General features: G+C 40.7%; 1 protein-coding gene across 2 annotated transcripts in view; it reads right to left on the bottom strand.

The window, feature by feature from the left end:
* cdh4 (cadherin 4, type 1, R-cadherin (retinal)) overlaps positions 1-22561 on the bottom strand; it is a 216047-nt gene that overhangs the window by 71694 nt on the left and 121792 nt on the right. For both annotated transcript variants that reach the window (XM_075460365.1, XM_075460366.1), the window contains exon 4: positions 5265-5491. In XM_075460365.1, coding sequence (XP_075316480.1) covers positions 5265-5491 — 227 coding nt within the window. The remainder of the gene's footprint in view (positions 1-5264; positions 5492-22561) is intronic.

The following is a 22561-nucleotide window of genomic DNA, read 5'->3' as shown; positions in this document are numbered from 1 at the left end:
TTGGCAAGGCACCATGGTGCCTCAGTTTGGCCTCACAGATCTGAAGCATTCCTGTAGACTCTTGTTATTCATTCTCCTATTTAATTACTTCAGGGCAACAATAATGTTGCAACTGTGGCTTCCTGATAACTTATCATGTCTTTCCACTTGCTTATTAGAGCCAATTTTCTGCCTGAAGGAGTGATATGGAAGGCTGGACAACACAACCTCGCCCGCAGAGTCGCAGCCTTCTGCAAGGCTGCTTAACATCACAGCAGGTCACCATCGAACCAGGCTGCCGGTTATATGAACACATTCTGCGCTTCATGTCAAATCATTAAATCTGAATTGATTTTGCATTTTGGATGTCAGTTGCATGGAAACAAGTTATATGTGCTAGACAGTGGATGCTTAAAACATATCAAATGTCACGGTTTAGTAATTTCTTAGTGCCTTGGTTTAGTCTCTGTTTTTGTTTGGTATTTTATTTGAGCTTTATTCCTTGTATTTAGTCCGAGTCTTCAGTCCTCTGTGTGACATTCGGTTGTATTCTCGTTTCTTTCCATTACTCCTAGATGTCCTCAGTTGTCTTGGTCTCATTCACACCCGTCATCATGGTCATAGTCAGAGTTGTCAACCTGTTGTTCTACAGTCAGTCAGTCTGTTGGTCCTCAGGTTTCTGTTGGTGTGCTGTTACTTTCTGTTTTTTTTTGTCTTCAATCCTACCTCAGCAGTGCCGTTTGTTTAGTTTGAATAAAACTTTGTTCATCTACTGCCCGTCTTCGCCTCCTCATTGGTTAGTTCTGCGTTTGAGTCCTTAACCTCAAGCTCAACATGAACTGTGACATTTAAAGGCGAACTAAAGGGTTTTACCAAATTATGGACTTGGACTGTTAACAGTTTTTCATAGATTTTCTGCTTAGGATTTTCAGGGCATATCTAAAATCAAAGTGTTTAAGGAAGCAAAAGCCAACCCCACCCCTAAATGGAATATTAGAAACAGGCCAACTACACTGCATTAGCCTCAGAATAACAACCGGAAAGCTAACTATATGTCTTCATCATGGAAATGCATCTTTTCTGGATGACATCTGCAGAACTTCGGGAGTCTGATATAACTGCAAAAAAAAAATCCAAACAAAATAATGAAACAAAGAAAAATGTGATTAATTTGGTAAACAGTTAAACCGTGTTACTTTTCTGAAGAGTAATAGAGAATTCATTTTTTACCGGAGAAAGCTGGTATGAATGGATACATCAAGCCACTGCTGAGACCGCCTGACCGAGTCCCCCCCCCCCTCGTGTGCCTCACTTGAGATGATCTGTCAATCAGTGTGTTTTGCAGAGACGCTACACAGTGTCTGAAGCAGGGAGCGGTGCTCACTTTCCAGTGGTTTTTTAGACCTAATTCTATTTACTTGATGACTGTTTTAATCGTTCATGTTTTGCTGAGTGATATAACAAATTAAGAGCATACATTATTTATGCTTTACACTAAATGTTTTTACGTAATTCCTTCATAAAGTCTTAATTGTGAGGTTTTCAGAAGTATCTGCATTGGACTGTACTGTGTGTACAGTCTGGGGTTGTTCCTTACATTTCTTCATACACATTGATGTGTCAAATTTGCTCATGTTTCTGTTTTGATAATTATATTTTCCATGACCATGTTACTAAGGTAACAAGTATTTAATTTCCCCTAAATACAATGTCCCACTCAGGAGACCGGGGTGCTGTTTACACATACCCGGGTATTTTGATAAACGCATATTTTCTAACCTTCGTTTGCAAAAAAAACTAGGTGCACACAGCCCCGTTTTAAAAAAAAAACACGTATACATTGATCAGCATAAATACGCTATCAAGAGCTGTTAAATTACGCCAAGCCTGACGGTGGCAGTGTTAGAACAATGAGAATTCCACACAAGCCAATCAGAAGCCTAATAGAGAACCGCTGACAGGAAGAACTTCCAGATCCTTTTCAAGAAGAAAATATGGCGCCAGGCTCATGTGTGTGGACTGACAGCGAGACTGAGCTACTTTTAAACGTTGCGCTGGACTATAAAACTGCTAAAGCTGTGAAAAATGTCTTTGTTGTTCAGTTCAATACATTGTATGACTGTAATTTTCAAAATCACACAAGCGAGTATAGCTCACAACAACAGAAATGCTGCTAGTACCTGCATGCTTGCCAGATAAACAATGGATGGAGCGAATGGCGTTTTCACGCTAGCATCCTGCCAACATGGCGGATAGGGGCGGGGCTCTGTACTATGACGACAACTCCTCATTCCATTCCCAAATCTCCGTTTTCGTCTCTTTCAACCAGTTTACACACAAACGCTAAACGGAGTTTTTAAAAAAATCTCCACTTTTGCCGGAGTTTTTTTTTAGCTTCGTTTTCGGAGGAAAAAACTCCGTTTGTGTATAAACGAAAGGCACAAACGAAGGGAAAGGTCTTCGTTTATCAAAATACCCGGGTATGTGTAAACAGCACCTGGATCTAAACTCAAATGTTACACCAGCATACATTTATAACCAGAAGAGAAAGTGACATGAACGCATGTAAACACCCCTCTGAGGAGGGGGAAAAAATGCATGCAGTATCAATACAAAAGCTGGTTTTCAAATCTCCATTCATCAGAGAAAACACATATATTTTCTGCGGAATTATTGAATCTTTTTCGCACTGTGTGATGTGGGGAACATAATTATTCACAAATACTACATCACCTGGTCTTTGCAGACTCCGCTAGAGTGGAGCATTAGCTCAATCAATGTCAATTATTTCCCTGTCTCCATTATTGCACCGCCAAGAGTGGGCAGAATTTTAATCCCCACTCTGAAATCGCTTTAGTTACATGAATCTTGGGCTTTTTGTCATGATTAGAAACATGAGTGAACATTAAGCCCGACGGCGTTCAACAAGTAGTGAAGGAAAAATGATAATGGGTTTGTCACTCAACAAAGTGAAGCCTGCGAGTGGAAGTCTATAACAGTGGCTATACTTTGGCCCTGTGTGGTTTTACAGTCCTTGTTAGTGAACAGACCCTTGATAGAAAACCTCTACTTGTCACAGACAAAGAGGCACTTAACCTTTGGTGTGTTTTAAGTTTAATCTATCTATCTAAACAAGTGAGATTTTTTAATCAAAAGAATCATTTTATCAAACACAATAAGGTTTAGCTGTTATGAATTGGAAGTCACTAAAATTAGAAATTAAAACAGAGAGTATTAGCATTTATTGGCTCATTAGACAGAAGGAGCTTTGAGTGGCATATTATATTTCACAACCTGTTGATCCAGTCTGAAAATGAGATGAGCAGCAGAAGCTACAGCGTGAAATATGGACCGAATGTGTGCTTGACAGGTAACAGGTGTTGCTTTCTTCTACACCTTGTTTTTAACAAGCTACATGCTCTATTAAGGGAAAGCGCTAAAACATGAATATGCCATGATCTAATTCTCCTGAAATGAATGTATGCAGGTGGTTTCACAGAGAAGGAACTTTTTGTTGTAATTGCTGAATTACAAAAAAAACTACTAGTTGTGGAAATAATATTAATTTGCTAATTGCGAATTAGAAAAGTTACAATCGCGCCTCTGCAATGTTTACCACATTGTTGATAGCAACTGCTAATATTAGAATAAAAAAAATAAAAAAAAGGTGATTTAAGGCATTTGTGTGATTTGCTAACAGAACAGCTTAGCAAATATGGGATCCAAAACTGAACATAAAACTAACACCCAAACAAAGTGTAGCAGCCAAAATCATCAACAAAGGCAAACTCAACCTTCTGCCTCTGGGAGTGAACTTAGCACCTGATAGGACAACAGTTCGCAGCAAGGGTCAAGCAATCAATAGGCAATTATCTCTAAGTTTGCCATTATATTCAAATGTAGTATTTAAATTCTAACTATGGAAATTAATACGCAAAGAATTTCTATTTGATTGGCTTTTGAAAACAACGTCTACTCAGCAGTTATATAGTTCACTTAAGATAGTAATTAGTTCACAATCCTCTGTCAGTACTTTGTTGTTTACTTCTGTTGTAATGTTTTATATCTTGAATAAAATCCAACTCATTGCCGTTCCCTAAAGAGTTCCTAAAGCCCAGGTTTGATGGAGCCGATACGTGGAGAATGATGGAGAAATTCCTGCATGATTTTTGTCTGGTCTATTAACGCAGTGCAGTGTTTTTAAGCCAGTTCAAAAAATGATGTGCAATGAGAGTTTCTCTAAAAGAGCGACCGGCGGCAGCTGTCTGTGGTCAAACTGCAAAAGAGTGAAATGTAAATACTTTGAGAGGAAAATTTCCAGTCTGTTTGACGTGTGTTAGTCTGCGCTGGGTTTGCTGTGTGAAGCCTCGTAGAGGCTACTGTTGAGTACTACCTCTCATAAGAGGCAGACCCTGCAGAAAGGAGGTGCAAAGTGGAGTTGATTTGCTCACTCTACACTAGGGGTGTGCAAAATAATCGTCATGACGATGCATCGCGATTCTAATTTTCGCGATCTACTGCATCGATTCTGGACGCCAAGTATCGATTATTTAAAAAAAAAAAAAGGACACATGCAATTGATGCATTTCGCTGCAAGGGATGTTTGCAATATATGTATAGATTTTTTATAGTTTTATAAAGCCTATGCACTTTTTTTGTCTGTACTGATCATCCCTATTTTGTTATTTTAAGTTTTATAAATCCTATGCACTTTTTGTGATGAGTGTGTCCAGTAATAGTAATATTTGTGTCCAGTAATATTTGTTTTAATGGCAATACCTCCAAAAGTTGTTTCAATAAATACAGTTATGAATTGATTTGCTTTGAGTTATGTATCAATTGAAGACACTATCCAGATCATACACAGCCAGTCAGCCACTGGTAATGGCTGTATTTTTTTTTTAAGTATGTTCAGTGAAAATATCGCAATGCATCGCGATGCATCGCAATAATTCAAGTATCGTGATGCATCGTGATAGAATCGCATCGTGGCATGTGAATCGTGATTCGAATCGAATCGTGACTTCTTTGCCAATACCCACCCCTACTCTACACCCTAAAAAAGGATGACAACGGGTGGCACATTTGTGGTAATCCAAGGAGCTGATGGACACTTATTTTAACCCAAGCATGTTACACACATTCCGTTCAGACCTCTGGAAAATGTGTTAACTTGCGAGAAAAGGGGCATAACACGTCTCCTTTAATAACAAGGACACAGCTGTCGTTCTCGCATTGCAGTGCCATTATCTTTTCATATTCTTGAGATTTCTCTCTCTTGTTACCTTTGTTAGGGGCAAAGGATGTAGATGTCCGGCAAGGGCCAACTTAACAGTGGTCTCCCAGATGTGGGAGTCATGGAGACCCCGTGCTGTAACCATGAACTGGACAGGCTCTGACAGGTTGGCCACCTCCTGCTCGGTGTACACGGTCCCATCGGGCCTCACGCTGAAGTTGGGGTCGCTGCTGACAAAGCCCACCTCCCTGCTGCGCTGGCAATCCTCAAACTTCACTGCAGAGACAGACAGAAGGAGAGAAAGGGGTACAGAGTTACAGAGCAGCACAGTGAGACTTACTCCATAAGGTGTTCGCAAATCCTTGACACATCTGGCAGGCTTAAGATTAACCATGCATCCTTCAAGACATATCTTGAAATATCTCATCCCTTCTGCTGTCAGCCCTGATTCCCCGCTTTGACGTCTTTGGCAAAACAAACTGCTTATCAGTTCCCGAACCGGAGTACACGGAGAGGAACATAATACTTTTTAAACTCATTCTTTTCCAAAAACTGGATACCAATGTCAAAATGGCATTTCCTTCGGCTCCTCCGGGGAAAGCATGAAGAGATGGTCTAAAGCACATTAAGCTGACTGGACTGATAGAGCGCAATGCTCATGTGGGTCTTGAATGACATTTTGAGTGTTCCACTTCACTGACCGGAAAGAAAGGGAGCTGTAAGGAATCTCATGTTTGCATGAACACACAAAAACTGCTAGTTCTGTTTCCAGAGATTTGGGTGCAGGGATGTTTAATGTCGTTCCAGTTCACATATGAGTAAATGGCAAGGATGGATCCTACTGAGACATAGACACACACGATGTTGGGCTATTAGGAGAAAGCGCTTGGTGGCATACTTATTCCATTACAGCCCACAAAACAGAAGAACCCAACAGGAATTTCTTTCATTCTATTGCGAAATTTAATCAACACTCAGTGCATCATTTTCACATGGTTCACGGTATAATTCAATGACAAAAATGCGACAAATGACTGATGGGTATTTTCAACAATGCTGTTATGTTAGCACATACACACACATACACACGCAGACGCGGTCTCCCTTGTCTCACTCTAGCCCAAAGAAATGGGGATGCATGTGCTGTGATGTTATCTGACAAACTCTGGCTGCTGATAACAAGACAAATTGATTTCATAAATCACCCAGGGAACAGATCATCTGTTATGAGCTATGGCAGTGTGATTTTTCAAAAAAACAGCGTGAAGAATTCTGCACAGCAAGCTTTTTATCAAGCCATCTATTTAATTTATCGCCCAGCTTCCTGTCAAAAGCAGCTCCCAAACAACAGGCTAATAAAGCATGAGATCTCCTCAGCCACTGCAGCTTAGCATCTCACAAATGAGGCTGCTTGTTTCCAGGCTCTGAGTAATTGCATGCGTAATGGGGACGGATGGTAAACACACTTTTGACAATGTGTGCATCTGTCTATGTTAGTGACTGCAATCCATAATTTTATTTAAAAAGAAAAGGAAAAAAAAAAAAAGCCCAGCCCAGTGGAGAGCGTATGTGTGGGGATCATTTATCGAGGTGGAAGTTGGGTGAGGGGGGGCTTTAACATCAGGTTCAGACAATATGTCACCAACCTGCTTGAATTCTCCACAGATGAATTGCGATGGCTGACATGTATTATGGAAATGACTTCAATTAGCTTGAACTGAGCGGGCTAATTGTTGTCACTTAGACAGGCCTCTTGTGGTGCAGCTGGAAAAGTGAGGCTTAAGGACACAAGCACCGCTTAGCAATGTGCTTGTGTGTGTTCTCCTGAGTGTACATGCACACAGAGGTAAGTTCAAAGTACAGCCAGGGTGAGAAAGTACCTCCTCAGCTGGTGAATACATGAATGCTGATGTTAATACTACAGTAAAACCACTGAGGTCTCCGAGGATCTGCCTGAACCTGCTGCCTTGTGTGCTGTGGTAGTGCCAGTTGGCATGGGAACACTCATGTGGACCGTGAGGCACTTACATTACAAAACACTATTACAGCTACGTCTTTGATTCTTATGAGGGCATCTGGCCAGCTCTCAGATTACCACTCATCGCCTGCTGCTGTGTAGCTGCTTGGGGCCGGGATCGTGAACCCGACTCCTGACACATCTTCCAAGTGTTGAGATTTTCATAAATGCTTTCCTATTCATTAAAAATCCTGTGCAAAAAGCAAATTCAAATCAGACAGTGGAATCTGATCTGCCGCACTGTTAAACAGAGATGAAAGCGGCAGAAATTAGACAATGCAGAGACTAGATACTGATAGGGAAACTGTGTGTGTGTGTATGTGTGTGTGTATGTGTGTGTGCGCGCCTGAGAGAGAGGGAGATTGTAGGATAAAAGCAGGGGATGGAGGCCAGCAGATACTGTGGCAACCAGAAAATGGAGATGTTCAACAAAATATCTGAAATGCACCCCAATTGGAATCATTTTAATAGCTTTCAAAAAGTAATGTTTAGTAATCTTGCTGATAACTAGCATAACTAATCTGTGCTCTTGTACCGTCATTGATTTTCAGGGCACGTAATCAGTTTTGTCCTCTTGTGCTCGGCAAAGCTACAGCATCCGTTTCTGCCAAAAAAGCTGAACTTGAGAAGAATAAATGAAGACGAAGCTTGAGGCGGATCTCAGCCAACAACCCAGAAGGTCAGTAAATCTACAGTTTTTCACCCAAAAAGAAAAAGAAAAAAAATAACATACAAATTTACTCGAGGATGAATCGATACCGTCTTTAAACTTCATCACCTTTTTTTTATGGCTGCTAAACATTTGTATGACAGGTTGCTCCATTCATCAACCATCTTAAATGTTCCAGGCTGATGTAGGTGTTTTATCACTGATCTAAAAACACCCGAACATACCGTTATATGTACCACAATATGTTACATTGTGGGGTAAAATCTGACATCATAATCTTAAATAACTAAATACTCATGCAAATGAACACGTATGGGTTATTAGATTGAATGCACAGAGAAAAAAATATTGGATTATTTTATTTGCTCCACAGACACTAAAACATCGAACATGGTGTGTTGGATCATTTTCATAGAGTTGGGTAGTTTTTTTTTGTCTCTTAAGCCACCTGGTTTGTGATTGTAAACCATCATCTCTCTGAGTTACAGCTTTATAACTAACAAAAATAACAAACTGTATTACAGGTGGCAGAATGTGATTTATGTGGCTCACTGCTGTAGGAATCATTATTCATAACAATGAGGTTAAACTTATCTGAAGTCCAACCAATCTAAGTGCCATCAATTCACTCCTAAACTGACAGATGTTTGTTGGGAAGATGCAGATTGACAGTGTATATGAGTAGAGCAATAAATGTTGAATGGTGATGGTCAGTGATGTTACCGGTAAACTGTCATGAGTTGTGTGCAGTTTATTTAGTAATTTGGTTTGCAAGAAAATGGCGGCTGTTAAAGGGATAATCCGGAGTAAAATGCACTTTAGATCAATTTACGGGATGTTGGGAGTACATACGTTGAGTTGACATCAAAATCATGTCATTCGGATGTGTTTTGAGAATTTCGATTTGACCGTTTTTAGCCAAAAGTCGTTAGCCTGGAAGTCAGAGGGGCATATCATGTCACCGCTACAAAACGCTATTTTTATACCTCTTCTACTGCTCCAAACAACATAACACTTACGTGGTAGTGAGTAGAGGGTCCCTAAAGCCAAACTGAAGTGTCCCGAGGTCTTCATGTGGTCGGATATAGAGTCCAGAATGAATTTAATCAAGCCAGTACCTTTCTGGCTAAAAACGGTCAAATCGAAATTCTCAAAACACATCCGAATGACATGATTTTGATGTCAACTCAACGTATGTACTCCCAACATCCCGTAAATTGATCTAAAGTGCATTTTACTCCGGATTATCCCTTTAAGGACTGTCATTTTTGCTTTTTAACCTCCCTTTGATCAGACAGGTGACTCTTATAATTCTTCACACCACCCGCATTTCAGTTAGCACAAGGCCACCTAAATTTGGTCCGCTTTTTATTAACGTGTCAATAGTATCAATCTCACGATTAATGTTTATAAAACTGTTGCATAGTTAAAACCGTGCATTTGCTCAAAGGCAAAAATTCTTTTCTTTTTCACAGATTTATAAGGCTGTGCATACATAGGGTTCACCTTTATGAATCTCAATCATGGAAACTATACACACACATGCACAAGCCTGATGTTCAGTCCTATTTTCAACCATAATTTGGAGGCAAATGGTTCCCTAATTAATCATTTGCATCGTGAAAAAAAACAACATTGTTTGCACTACAACTGAAAAGGCATGATATTTAAAGCATCAAGAAGCTTAGTTTTACATTTTTTATGTAACAGTATATAAATAAGTGTGATTTGATAATATCTTTGTAAAACTGTTTGTGCTGTTTTAAATCATATCCCCTATATTTCCTTCATAAATACCAGCTTGTGTGTGTTGTAGGATAAGGTGTATGCGTGGTTTTTATGTGTACACATCGTTTATGGAAGTGATCATAGCACTCACTTTCCCCATATCTAGAGAAAATATATTCCCAGAATGTCTTCTAAACTTAACATGTGCAGAATGAAATAAAATGTGAGTGATTCTAATATAGAATAAATTATGCCTTTTATGCCATGATCAACAGTTGTAACGCTGTGGGCCATTGGCTGACCACAACTGGCTGAACTTTGAGTATCTATGATTTAACCAACTTATATGACTGACTTAACTCAGCACTGCAGCTTATATGGGCCTGCATTTGGTTTGATAAGTCAACTATCTAAGACAATTCATTTACAGTTTTTGTGGTAGAATCCAGAATGGATTAAAATACAACCCATGCTTTTGTATGAAATGATTTCAGCATTTGCACCAACAGGCCCTGTGATGGACTGGTGACCCGTCCAGGGTGTACCCCGCCTCTCGTCCAATGGCAGCTGGGATAGGCTCCAGCCATCCCCTTGACCCAGATTTGGATTAACCGAGTATAGAAAATGGATGGGTGGATGGAACTGCACCAATAGTTACTCTTTAGTGATTCTAAACAGAATCACCAAAATTGGACCGTTTCTAAACTTCCATCTTTTAGGTTGTGGCGAATGTATTTTGCTTTATCGTACTGATACTGCTGTTTCAGCTGTGTCAGTAGTCTACTGATACTAACAGCTGATATCAACAGCTTCAGCTCTAGCTCAGAATCAGCACGCAATAAAAACTACATATAAAGGACCAAGGCTGGTACCTTAGCTTTTATGGTACCAGCCCTCTGATCCTCAGATAATTGTGATAGCTGCCAACTCTCTCTGTGGTTGTGTGTACACATGCACATTACTGTGTTTTGCCTTGGTTCACTCTAGCAGATGAGGAAAGCATCACGAAAAGTAAACCTCACATGTGTGTGTTTGTTTGTTACCTATGCATTCAGTTCTTTTTTAGTATTCTGTTGCCTTGCTACAGGAAAATGTGTTTACATGTAGCCTGTCTGCCTGTCCTGAGCTTCTCTGAGTGCGTTTGCCTGAATCGTGTGACTGTGTGTGTGTGTCCTGTATATTTTACTGCATCCTGCCATCCACAGAGATGTTTGGCAGGCTGCTGAGGCTGGTGTCATTCCGCTCGGCTGCTCTTCTCTGGACTCAGAGAACATGCTGTCCAACAGAGCGGCTGGCGCAGCACAGGCGCAGCTAAAACAGGGCGGGCAAGCAGCCGTGACCACTGACCAAAAAGTCCTCCCAGCACAAGCAAAGACACACACACACACACACGAACACCCAATTACTTATGCTCTTTGTCTCCTTCTGCTTGTATATCTGCGACAAAGACCCAGAGGAGGCCAAAACAGCGCTTGTATGGGTACATTACATGTGCATAATGCAGATGGCAGACCACTTGGCACAACCTGCTTTGTGCTGAGAGGAGGGCACAAGACAGCAAAAAGGGTTGTCTAAGACTGAATATAGCATAATACATATTTAGTTTTCACAGGTGATTATGCGATTTTTATCATCTTAAGGTTCTGGCGAATCATTTCAAAGACCTGATTTTATATAACAACCTTTATTCTTGTCTTTAGACTCCCTTTTAAGCATCTTATCTGCATGTCTCGACTGGTGTTTATTGATTCTAGTCCTGGTTTGATCATTTTTTGGTGATTAGCCTCTGAGTTTTTTATGCCTAAAATGTCAGATGAAGCTAATAACAGGCGATCGTCAGTGTTAGAAAATGGCATGATACAGTTAGAAGACAAAGTTTATGTAAAAAGCGGGGCATGCTTTGACTGAAGTTAATAAATAGGTCCAGACCAAGCATATGGAGCTCCTTTTGTTAAGATGCTGTTCATCGCAGTTGTGGCACCGTGCTAAGTAAACATTCCCTCGGGTACGCCCATGCTTTCCTCAAGCCAACGGGAAAATCTACACCACCCACTCAATTTGCAAATAACAGTATTCTTGCCAGGCTGAGGCTTTGATAGACAGGAGCACAGAGCCCACTGATGAGTAAACGAACACTGCTAACACAGAACATCGTGTATGCACAGAGCTGTGATAAACAGAGGAAATTTTTGGCTCAAAGATGACTGTAGCTTTGTTTTGTGTGCTCATCAAGTAATTTCAGTGTTTTAATTATTTTCTTTTTGTCAGTGAGGCGAGTCTGAAACCGAATTTGAAAGAATTCTCTTTAAGGTTAAATCGGATTAAACTTGAAAACCTGACAGAGATATCTGGTGAGGTTTAACTACCAGAGACATCTGAGTTTTCGCATTCTTCCCCACTTGCAAAACAACAGAAATTTGGAAAAGTTTATGCAGAAACAGCAGTGATTTGTGTGTAAAGATGTAAAATCTGTTTTCTGACATTGTGATTTATCTCTATTGAGTCCAGCATTGTGTCAAGTTGAAGTCAAACGTAACCCCCCCCTCCCAATACTTTCACAACCCCAAACAAAGTCCAGCCCACTGTGCCCCCACAGGAATACTTATAACTAATTAAATTTACATGCCGCTGTTTTAAAACACTGCAGGTACAATGTGACTTTCCCGAGAAGGGTGAAAAGGTTTTTTTTTTGTTTGTTTTATTTTTTCTGGCCACGGTTGGAAATGAATTTCCCTGCCCCTGCAGTTTTCCGTTTCAACAAAGACCCACACAGTTCCCTCTGACAGCTCTCATACACAAAAGGAAACCACTGCGACTCAAGTGTGTGTGCAGTTAAGTTTCTATGTGTGCAAGGGGCCACAGAGCAAGAGAGTTAAGAGAGAGTTAAGAGAGAGTGAAAGAGACGAAGGACATTTGAGTGGGAGTGTGTGACATGGGCTCTTTGCATTTAAAATTATTACAGCTGGTGCATAAGTGGCTATGGATGTCGTCGAATGTATTCCCATAGGTCTGTTTGTGTCTGTGTGTGTGTGGGGGGAGAGAAGGTGCTGTCAGTCTGCATTTGTGTCGGTGCTCATGTTTCATGTTTTAAACACCACGTGCTTGTTATCTGGTGCTTCTGCTTTTACGGGCCGGAGCGAAACCTTGTCACGTCGTAAGTGCACTGTTACGTCTGTGTGGCCAACATTCATACTCATCTTTGCAACCCCCACCCTGTCGCACCTCCCTCCTAACGTATGGACGATGAGCTGTAGAACAAAAAAAATAAATAAATAAAAAGGAGTTTCCCGTGTAAAAGCCTCCATGAGATTTCCACAGCAGAAAGAGTTATCTTACTGGAGGCTGTCAGCAATGTCACCACACACATTCAGGATGCTGGGCTGGCCATACGCACTGTTAGGGCTTTTTTCAAAGGTTGTCATGGTATTTCAAAGGATTATGAAGATTTCCTCAAAGATATTTGTTTTTCTCTATGTGCCACCTTGCTTGTACATCTTCGCATTACACAGTTAGATTCGCTCGAGCGTCAGCTCGAATGCCACCATGTTAGAAGAGCTGCTCCATTCGTCGTCTCTGGAGTCTTGGCGGGGTCTCTTTGGATGGAGTATTGGGTTTTGCACATCCACGGCCCTCCCTCTTATCTCTGCATTAGTCTCCTCTCATGGGCGCCAGAATGAGGAGGCTTGAGGAATGAGAAAGGGGGGAAAGGCAAGATAAAGAGGGAGAGCTGGAGCAAAGCAGAGCGGATGCAATTAAAAGACTGGGTCACAGATCGCAGTGCCAGGCGTCAGTGTGATTAATACACCACCACTCAGCCCAGGAGCTTTTTTTCCACTATGTGGAACTGTGTGTAGTGTGTGTTTGTAATGTGTGGTTTTGTTTGTGGATTCGCCAACTGTCTAAGCATGCCGCAGCTAGGGGGCACCAATGCATCTAAGTCAGGCTCCTAGTGACCTCAGCAACATTGTTTGGGAAGGTTAAATGACTGTCAGGAGACAAAAAAATCAAACAGTCAAGTAAAGGAACATTTTCTTGAACACAAGGAAAAAGCAAAGAGTGGCACATATTGGGCAGATATTTACGAAGGGCCGTACACCGCCTCAAAACTTCCTAATAACTGAGAACAAGATCATCTTAAAATACAACACGCAATATGTTGCTTAACTTCACACTGTTCTGACTGTTAATGAGCACTCACTACACTTGGATATTTATTTATTCATCTATTCGCAAGCCTTTGGGCTGACCATCTCATCAGCAGCTACCCACTAGCATCAGATCAGACCTTGTCAGTGAAATCTGGCTCCCAGTCAGTCCGCTCTCTGCAGAAAACTTGCATGAAGGCAGCAAATATTCCCCCGATTGAGCTATCGGCCGTTTCCCGGAGAGCTGCAGTAATGAGAAATGTTTCTTTTTGAACCACGACAAGCTGCACAAACACATAAACTGAATTTTTCTTTTATTTCATTCATCTGGCTCCCACTCAGCAGACCTTGGCTTCAAGGCTTCCCCTTCGATTTAGCGTGAGCAGAGAAAGAGCCACGCTTTATCACAGCAATATCACTTTTAAGGAGGTGAAGCGAAGAAAGTGCCTCAAGGCTACATAGTGTCTGTTATCTCCTGGTACAATATAATAATTTCACATAGCCCAAAGTGAGGCAGTTGGACCTCAGCTGGGCCAAGTGACAAAGAGGGAAATGTGAGCAAACTAGAGGCAAGGATCAGGAGACAGAAGGAGCTTCTGGGAAATATCCATGACCGTCACTCAGTCGTGTAATGACTTTAATGAAAGCATGTTCTTCTAAAAAAAGTAGCTTCACTCTTTTTTTTCCTTTTAGACTTCAAGCTACAGTTTTTAGATAAGGGTCACACTTTCATCATTTTTAAAAGCAACTGACACCACACAGAAATGAGAAATGAGTCCAGTTCTGTCCAGGGTTTATGGCTGCAGCATCTTTTTAGCTGGTTATTTTTAGCTGGATGTGATTACCCTGGAGACTGGCTTTAATAAATGCTAAAAGGCTAAAAAACAAGCTTCTTTCCTCTGCCCCCCCCAAATCACCCTCAATTTCCCCCAGGTCCAAAGAAAAACCAAAGACTCACTCACAGGGTAATCAGCTTTTAATTTTCTTCACCATCCTTTTACATATTCTCTTGTTCCTTCTATCTCTCCCTCAGCTCTAACTCTCCATCACCATTAGGATGAAAGTGTTTGCATCCTTCCCTGGTGATTGTTTAGTAGCTGTGCTCAGCATCTTGATTTGATTCCTTGCAACTGCCCTAATTAGCATTACAAATATATAATCATAAAGGAACGGAAAAATCTGTTAGGGCTGACAGAGTTATTTAAGGTGTGGAAGGCCGAAGGAAAAGGCTGCTACAAAAGGTGCATCGCTCCAATTCGAAAATGATGGTCTCAGGCCTCAGTAATGAGCCTCTTATACGAGTCCACTGAAATGTCACCTTTATGTAATTCAGAGAAACGTTTGACAATGGTTACACATTGGATGCTCACTTGTGATAAAAGGTGTAATCACAACAAGAAACGCACCTCTTATCTTCTCTCCCTCTCCCTCTTCCCAGCCCAGATCATGTCTTCTAAGGCCAATGATTAGACTTAACACAGATCTCCTTCATTATCCGACTCTCTCATCCATCTCTTTCTAATCCTGTCTCCACTCCAAAGCCCCTCAGGGCAAGCGATAGGCCATGGCCAGCCATTAGTCACTCGGGCTGGAGACTAGTGACAAAATTCCTCCATATTTTCCTTATGAGGAGATCAAGGCCATCTCAGAGGTTAGCTGCACTGACTGCTATCTCATATCTGTAATTGCCACACCGCTTCATTTAGATACGTACTTTGTTGAAGCAGGTCACTCTCTTTACTTTAGAACATTTGATCTAAGCAGGGAAACTCTGAGAATAAAACACATAGGCATAGTGAGGTTGAAACAATTTTACAGTAAAGCCAAGTTGATTCAATCTGAAACTGTTGAGGCATTACTGCTGATGTTAGTAAAAGTTATTTGACTTATTTGGTAAATCAGCAGAAAAATGTGGGCTTAGGTTAGTTCCTCCAGAGAGCCAAAGCTGCTAAACAGAGCATGCTGATCTTAAGAGCATGAAGCATATTGACTAAATGGATAAACTGTTGTGAGCTTGTTGCTAATGTTGCCATTATGAAGATAATTGCTTTTCTGGCTGGCAACATTGTTCTATCAGCCACTGTGTTCAAGACAAAGTGCTGATCGATGTCTGGTGCATCAGGTCCAAGGAAGTAAGTTTTTTTTTTTTTTACAATCAATGTCAAACCATTACAAAAAGATAAGAAGAAAAGAAAAAAGAGGCAGGCTAATTTGCATATTAATATATTCATGAATATTAAGTGAGTCAAAAGTGTAGTTAGCCTTTTTGAAGCATGACAGCTTCTAAATTAAATATGGAATTTTGATAAAACAATAAGAGTTCATAAGGCTTTAAACAATAACCTGGCACAGGTCCAAAATCTGTACATCTGAAGTCTCTTTATGGCCCACGGTCAGCCTTAGATAATAGCAGTGACTCAGGGTGAGTCAGATGATCCACCAGGCATGACCCAATCCTGACTCAAGTCAGACCCATCTGCTGACCTTTGGGCCACGTCTGGCCCTCACACCACTTGCTGTTACCCTTGTCAAGCCTGGTTTATGTCATTTGGACTTGCTTTAACCCGAGTTGGGCCTGGCTCATTACCTGTGAGCCATGTCTGGCCCAGATAACGCTTAACAATGCCACAACAGAGCCATACATGGCAAAAGTGGCTGAGATTTGGCTCAAATGTGTCTGCTTTCTGGGTTACTAATTATCGTTTTTGTCACTAGGGGACAAGTAAACTTGCTTTTGTAAAGTGGATATGGTGAATGTTGAACAATTGCATGTGAGATAAAAACAAAACAAGAAAGCTCGTTAACAACACAGGATTATAGGAAGAACCACTGCATTAATGTTGTGGTCCTCAAAATCAAAAATGTGGCAGGAAATTTGTTGTTTGTCTAATTTGTCTCTGTGTGGCCCTGTGTTGGACTGGCGGCCTTTCCAGGGTGTACTCTGCCTCTCGCCCGATGACTGCTGGGATAGGCTCCAGCACCCTCTTAAAAGTAACAATTTTGAGCTTCTTTTAACAGCAAGTCCGCCAGCTTGTTCCAGAAAATCAATTAAAAACATGACTGATAAATTTGCACCTAACAGTGTTCACGTTTCCTCTTTAGAACGTTTGATGTCCCCCCACTGCCTCGCGCCATTCAAACGCTGAGATCACAGAGATAGTGACGAGAGGATTTCAACACAGACTCTTTCACACTCATTCAGTGCTTCAAGTGAGGCTTTGACCTAAAGTGAAATTAAATAATGAAGGATATCAATGGACTCCTGCTGTGCTCTTTTAGAACAACACTCTACAGAAAAATCAAGCACGCCTCAGACGAAATGGTACAGCATTCTGCCCCATGAGTGTCCCTTTTGTCTTTCGAGCTTGTGAAGACAATTTCTTTTCATTTAGATTTATGAATAATGTAATGCAAGAGCCTTTAACGTTCACCTTTTTACTCTTCCTTACATTTCTGACATAAGTCCCATAGTGACCGTTATCAGAGAGATCTGCCTTAACACGAGCATAAAGCTAACCCTTAAGTGAGCAGATCTAAGCCTCATTGTCGATCAGAGACGTAGGAGGCACAATAGGAGGGGCTGAACCTCTCTGCTCGACTATCTACCAGGAGGGAATGGAAGGCTGGTCTCTGTGGGCCATGGCACTAAAACCATTATTCTTATCACTGCAGGACAACTCACCACAGGCCGGAAAAAAAGAAAAGAAACTCTTCCAAAAGGTCAAATGAGAGTGTCTCGGTGTGTGTTTACCTCCTCCCCGCCCCTCTCACCAGACATTTCTGTATTTCTCATTAACTGATAATACATCACTTATGACCTTGTGATAAAAATACATTAGCTGGAGACAAGTCATTAATCTATAAGGAATCAGGCTGTTTAAGTTATCGAGTGAGAATGGGTAGTCCACACGGGCTGTTGCACAAGTGATTGGGATAGGCTTAATTGCCCTTCTTAAGCAAGTTACTGTAGAGGAGGCGTGTGTGTGTACGTGAAGCTGATACCTTCACATTTGTCTGTTTTGAATAGAAATACAGTTTATAATTGGACAGTATGCAACAGGAAAATCCCAAATGTACCTGAATAATAAGGAATGCAGGAAGAATAACTGAAGAGAGAAAATCCTAACTTTTTGAGAGGCATTCTAAGGTTGTGCATTAGAAAAAGTTGAAGGAAATGGCAAAATTTAAAAAAAAAAAGCCTCTCCAATTTGCCTTTTTTTTTTCTCAAAAAGAGTTCATGTGTTCTTTAAAAAAGACACACCAAATCTGTTTGCATTTGCTTCCAATATCTTTAGCTTCGGCTTAGCATCAATTATGCTCATTATTGGGTTAGGGTAGCCTATACAATCACAAGCAGAAAATACAAAAGAGATAAGAGTTCGGAGGAAGCTGGAGTACCTGGAGAACTGGAAAAAGACCACAAATGACTTCTCTGACTTCCCATCAGCATCTCTAACAGTGTCTGAAACTTGTCAGAGAACACAAAAAGTCCAAGCTGACCTCCCACAGTTCTGGGAGTTCTTAGGTGGCATATGCTGATTCCCCAACATTTCACTGGCATGCATGTTAACATATCATCAATGTTGTGGTCCGTAGCAAAACTGTTTCAATTCCATGTATTCCGTATCAAAAATAAAAAATAAAAACAAATTAAAAATAAAATAACTCAATTAAATTCATGTATTTCACACATTACTTTAGCAATCTGCTTCACACAAAGTGCCCACGCACACACGCACGCACAATGTTCTATTTTTGATAGCCTACAAGTGTTTAAAGCAGCACCCAGCTGCCACCACGTTAGCCTGAACAGACCAACTTCCTCCCGGATGAGTGACGGGTGTGCAGAGTTGCTGCAGTAGATGTCAGCTGTTGCCATTCATTACTGCACTGCAGGACTGTAGAGTTGAAACCAACGCACCTAATCCTGCTTTTTTAAGTTGCTGTTGAAAACGACATAATTTGTGAATATTTTCTGTTGGAAAAAAACTGTGAACTGTGCTGGTTATTGAAAGATTAAAACAGAAGATTGATAGAGGAAATTGTAACTGTGATGAATCTGCCCTTTAGATGGACCATTCGGTTTCAGTTGACAGTTTGATGTAAAAGACTAAAAGATGCGAAAGCAAAATATGTTTGGTAATCTTGGTATCATTGTTGGTTTGCTGAACATGGCTTGGAATTACTGATCACAAACAGCGAAAAATATGGCATTGATTCTGTTGATTTGGCAACAGAAAGGGCATTTCTGGTTGCCAGCCATGGAAGCAGGGCCTCGGGGAGGTTTGATCATTTTTGTTTTGACTGTAATTAAAGCCAGAGGATCTAAGACCTGACCAGACTTAACAGTGTTAAATACAACAACAAAAAAAAAAACACACACCAAGGGTCTGTCTTTCAAAGCAGGATTATAAAATTAGCAGTTTTAACAGCTCTGTAAAAAAAGAAAGAAAACTAAAACAGAATGGGCTTCTTTTAGATTTATCCAATTTTGTGGATTTTGTGTTGCTTCTGCCTTCTTAAGACACTTAAAAACATCCACATTGTCAGAAACTTTCAAGGGGGAATTACATCTTGTTGACATAAATAACTGTGAGTGTGAAAACTATATTAAAATCATGATGTAAACAAGGTCTGTGGTGGAGGAATCCATTCAACAGAGTCAGAGGCATTCACAGCTTCAGGCTTTAAAATACCAAATTAATTGCACAGCATTGTTTTTGAGCCAAATCCAAAATGACTGACTTTCTTGCCAGCATCAGTTTGCCAGTGTTGGTGCTAAACCCTCTAAACAGTGAAACTTTTAAACTCTATCTAAACTAGCCAAGAGCAGTCCCTACTGCTATACACCGTAACTTGGTAACCTATAATGTATGCTTCAGCTGTCTGCTATACGTACATCTCTTTATTTTGCCACAGGCAGAGGTGACAGAGAGGCAGATGAGGACATCCTGTGTAGTATGAGGGATGATGGCAGCCTTTCCCCCAGGCCACAGTGATGGCACTACATCGATCCAGCCACTTGGGAGCCTGGAGTGCAGAGTCTTTTGGCTTTGTCAGCACTGTTCATCTCAGCAATACTTCAACTCCCCTGATCACTTTCAGGAACCCAGGAGAAAAAGCCCGGGGAATAGGAAGTGAAAAATGCAGATGTGACCAGAGAAGGGCAGGTGGCACATGATGGGCTGCTATATAACTGCTAACCATTGACTAAGCACTTATTTCTAATTTTCTACCTGTTTTGAGATTCAAACGTATTCATGTATACTGTAAGGCAAGGGAAAAGCAGAAAGGCAAAGAGGCTTTTAGGGCATTTCCTCTCTCTTTCACCTCTAAACACTGTTTACACTAAGCACCGTTTGTCCAGTTCAGCCTGCCAACTGCTACTTCAGGTAACTTAACTCTACTAATCCACTCATATGTGTGAGCACCTCTAAAGGTATATACACTCTGCTGGCCATTGTTTGTTTTCTAAGGTGATTGACAATGTACACTTGTTTATATCCTTTGTCATTAATCTCTCAACTTTAACTCTTACTTTGAATTTACCTTGAGAGTTCGTGCTTTGCTTACTGAATAGAATCATTGGGTCAGACCCTGGACTTTGAGCCTCTAGTCTAACTTGCCTCTTTTTAAAGTCCCGCCTAGATCAGATTCATTGTTCTGGTGTGCAGAAAACCTGCAGATTCTAAAAGCACAGTCCTTGGCAGTGAATAGGCCAGCTGGTTCATATCTTAATGCTAAAGGGGGCTAACTTGCTAGTGATTTCAGATTGATATTTTTCAGTGTTACAAATCTTGTCACACAAAAAGACAGTAAGTAAGAATGTTTCCAAGAAAAACTGTTTGAAATATGTGTTTCAATGAGCCAAACAAAATACATGGCAAAGTTTGCAAGCCATTTTCCTTCATAGACAGTCTGGAGGTTAGCAAAGACATAGCAAATACCAGAAGGTTGCCTGTTTTGTTATCCTGACATGCTCCATCATTATTTATGGCTGAGTGCCTTCAGGCAAGGCACCTCACCCCTCCAGGTGGTCTCCAGGTGCTCCATCTTCACCTTATCGCTGCACTGGATGTGTGTGTTTTCAATACCTTTAGTGCACTTTTGTTTTTGCTCATTGCTCTTAGTTTAATTTTCTTGGAATAGAACTTGGGAGTTGAATTAACTGTAGACATTGTAGGCTCTATGTACTGTGTAAATAACCGATTCCTCTTCCTCATTAAAATACCTTTCTTGAATATCTGCTATCTCTGGTAAACTCACTTTTTTAGCATCTTGAAATCTCGGTCATGTATATGGTTTATGTATGAGGTGACAGATTGTGCCTCAGGATTTAGGTACAGCACATGGCAAGCCCATCAGCTTTTGGCACCTTCCCATCACTTCTAATCAGACATTGCAACAAGAGGCGCCCATAAAATCTGCTAAACATAAAGTCAAATAATTCTGCCATGACTTTATTCTTTCTGCTGTGCATGGGGAAAAAGCTTTCATTCACCCCATTACTATTCGCATGTTCAGCAATAACAGTACAGTGAAATCCATTAGGCACAATTGCTATGTTTGCATGGTAACTGTTTAAGTGGGATAAGCATATTTGTAAAAATTTATAAAAAGTTTTAAATCATAAACATTTTGCTGAACTGTGTTAAAAAACAATTGTACCTGGATGAGTGCCTGAGGTGGGGTGGGGGCTGTGAAATACATCACAGTCAGTGGGGTTACATGGCACTGAAAGGATCAGATAATTGGCTAAATTACAATAAGATTGAGTTATTAAGTGCATGTAGACACCTTAATTTGACAAGAAATTGGGTCAAATCAAGTTACTCGCGATTGGATTAAGGCCCCAAGATAACTCGGTTGAAAGTCGAAATAAACGTGCTTGTAGACGGGTAAAGCACGTGGTGAATTAGACTTTGCGTTCTGCACATGCTCGAGATCTTTTCCCGGGGTCGGGAACTGGAAGTCGGAAGAGACGATATTACTGTTGTAGTCGCCGTCAGAAAGAAACAAACAACGCGATGGAGAATACGCCGTTGTGCATGGCGTTTGTGCAATAAACAGCTCATCACAAACAAAATGTAGAGGGACGTACCTTCATCTTGCTCTTCATTCGCCATTTTCTCAAATACCTGAGTTTGGTGTTGAAGGGGTCAACCGGAAGTCGCTCTATTAGCAATAGTTGAAATGGGTACAGCCATATATCCAAGGATAATTACCCTTGCTCAACTCATTCTTATTGTAATTTAGCCAATTATCTGATCCTTTCAGTGCCATGTAACCCCACTGAGTGTCATCAGCATAAAAATTAAACATTGCATTGGACACATTTTGGTCAATGTTGTTGATATAAAGAATAAAAAGAAGTGGTCCTAGAACTGACCCCTGAGGCACTTCTTTAGTTACTTTAATATACTCAGAGGTGTTACCTTCAGCCTGTACACATTGTGTTCTATCTGCTAAATAATTTTCAAACCAGCAGACAGTTACAGTAGACAGACCTGCTCTCACTAAACTATGCATTAGCAGTGAGTGGTCCACTAAATGAAATGCTTTAGAGAGGTCAATGAAGAGGGCAGCACAGTGTTGTTTAGTATCAAGAGAATGAAAAAAATCGTTAAAAACTTTAAGAGCTTATGTTGTTGTACTGTGTCTATTTCTAAAACCGGACTGAAAATCAGATATAACCTTGTTGTTTACTATAAACTCCTTTAGTTCATCACTAACAAGGTACTCAATAAGTTTGGCCAGGACACGTAGCTTGGAAATAGGCCTATAGT

This window comes from Odontesthes bonariensis, chromosome 3 (assembly GCF_027942865.1).
Source record: "Odontesthes bonariensis isolate fOdoBon6 chromosome 3, fOdoBon6.hap1, whole genome shotgun sequence".
Taxonomy (NCBI): domain Eukaryota; kingdom Metazoa; phylum Chordata; class Actinopteri; order Atheriniformes; family Atherinopsidae; genus Odontesthes; species Odontesthes bonariensis.
Note: the sequence above shows the minus strand (reverse complement) of the source record. Positions and strands in the feature narration are given on the sequence as shown.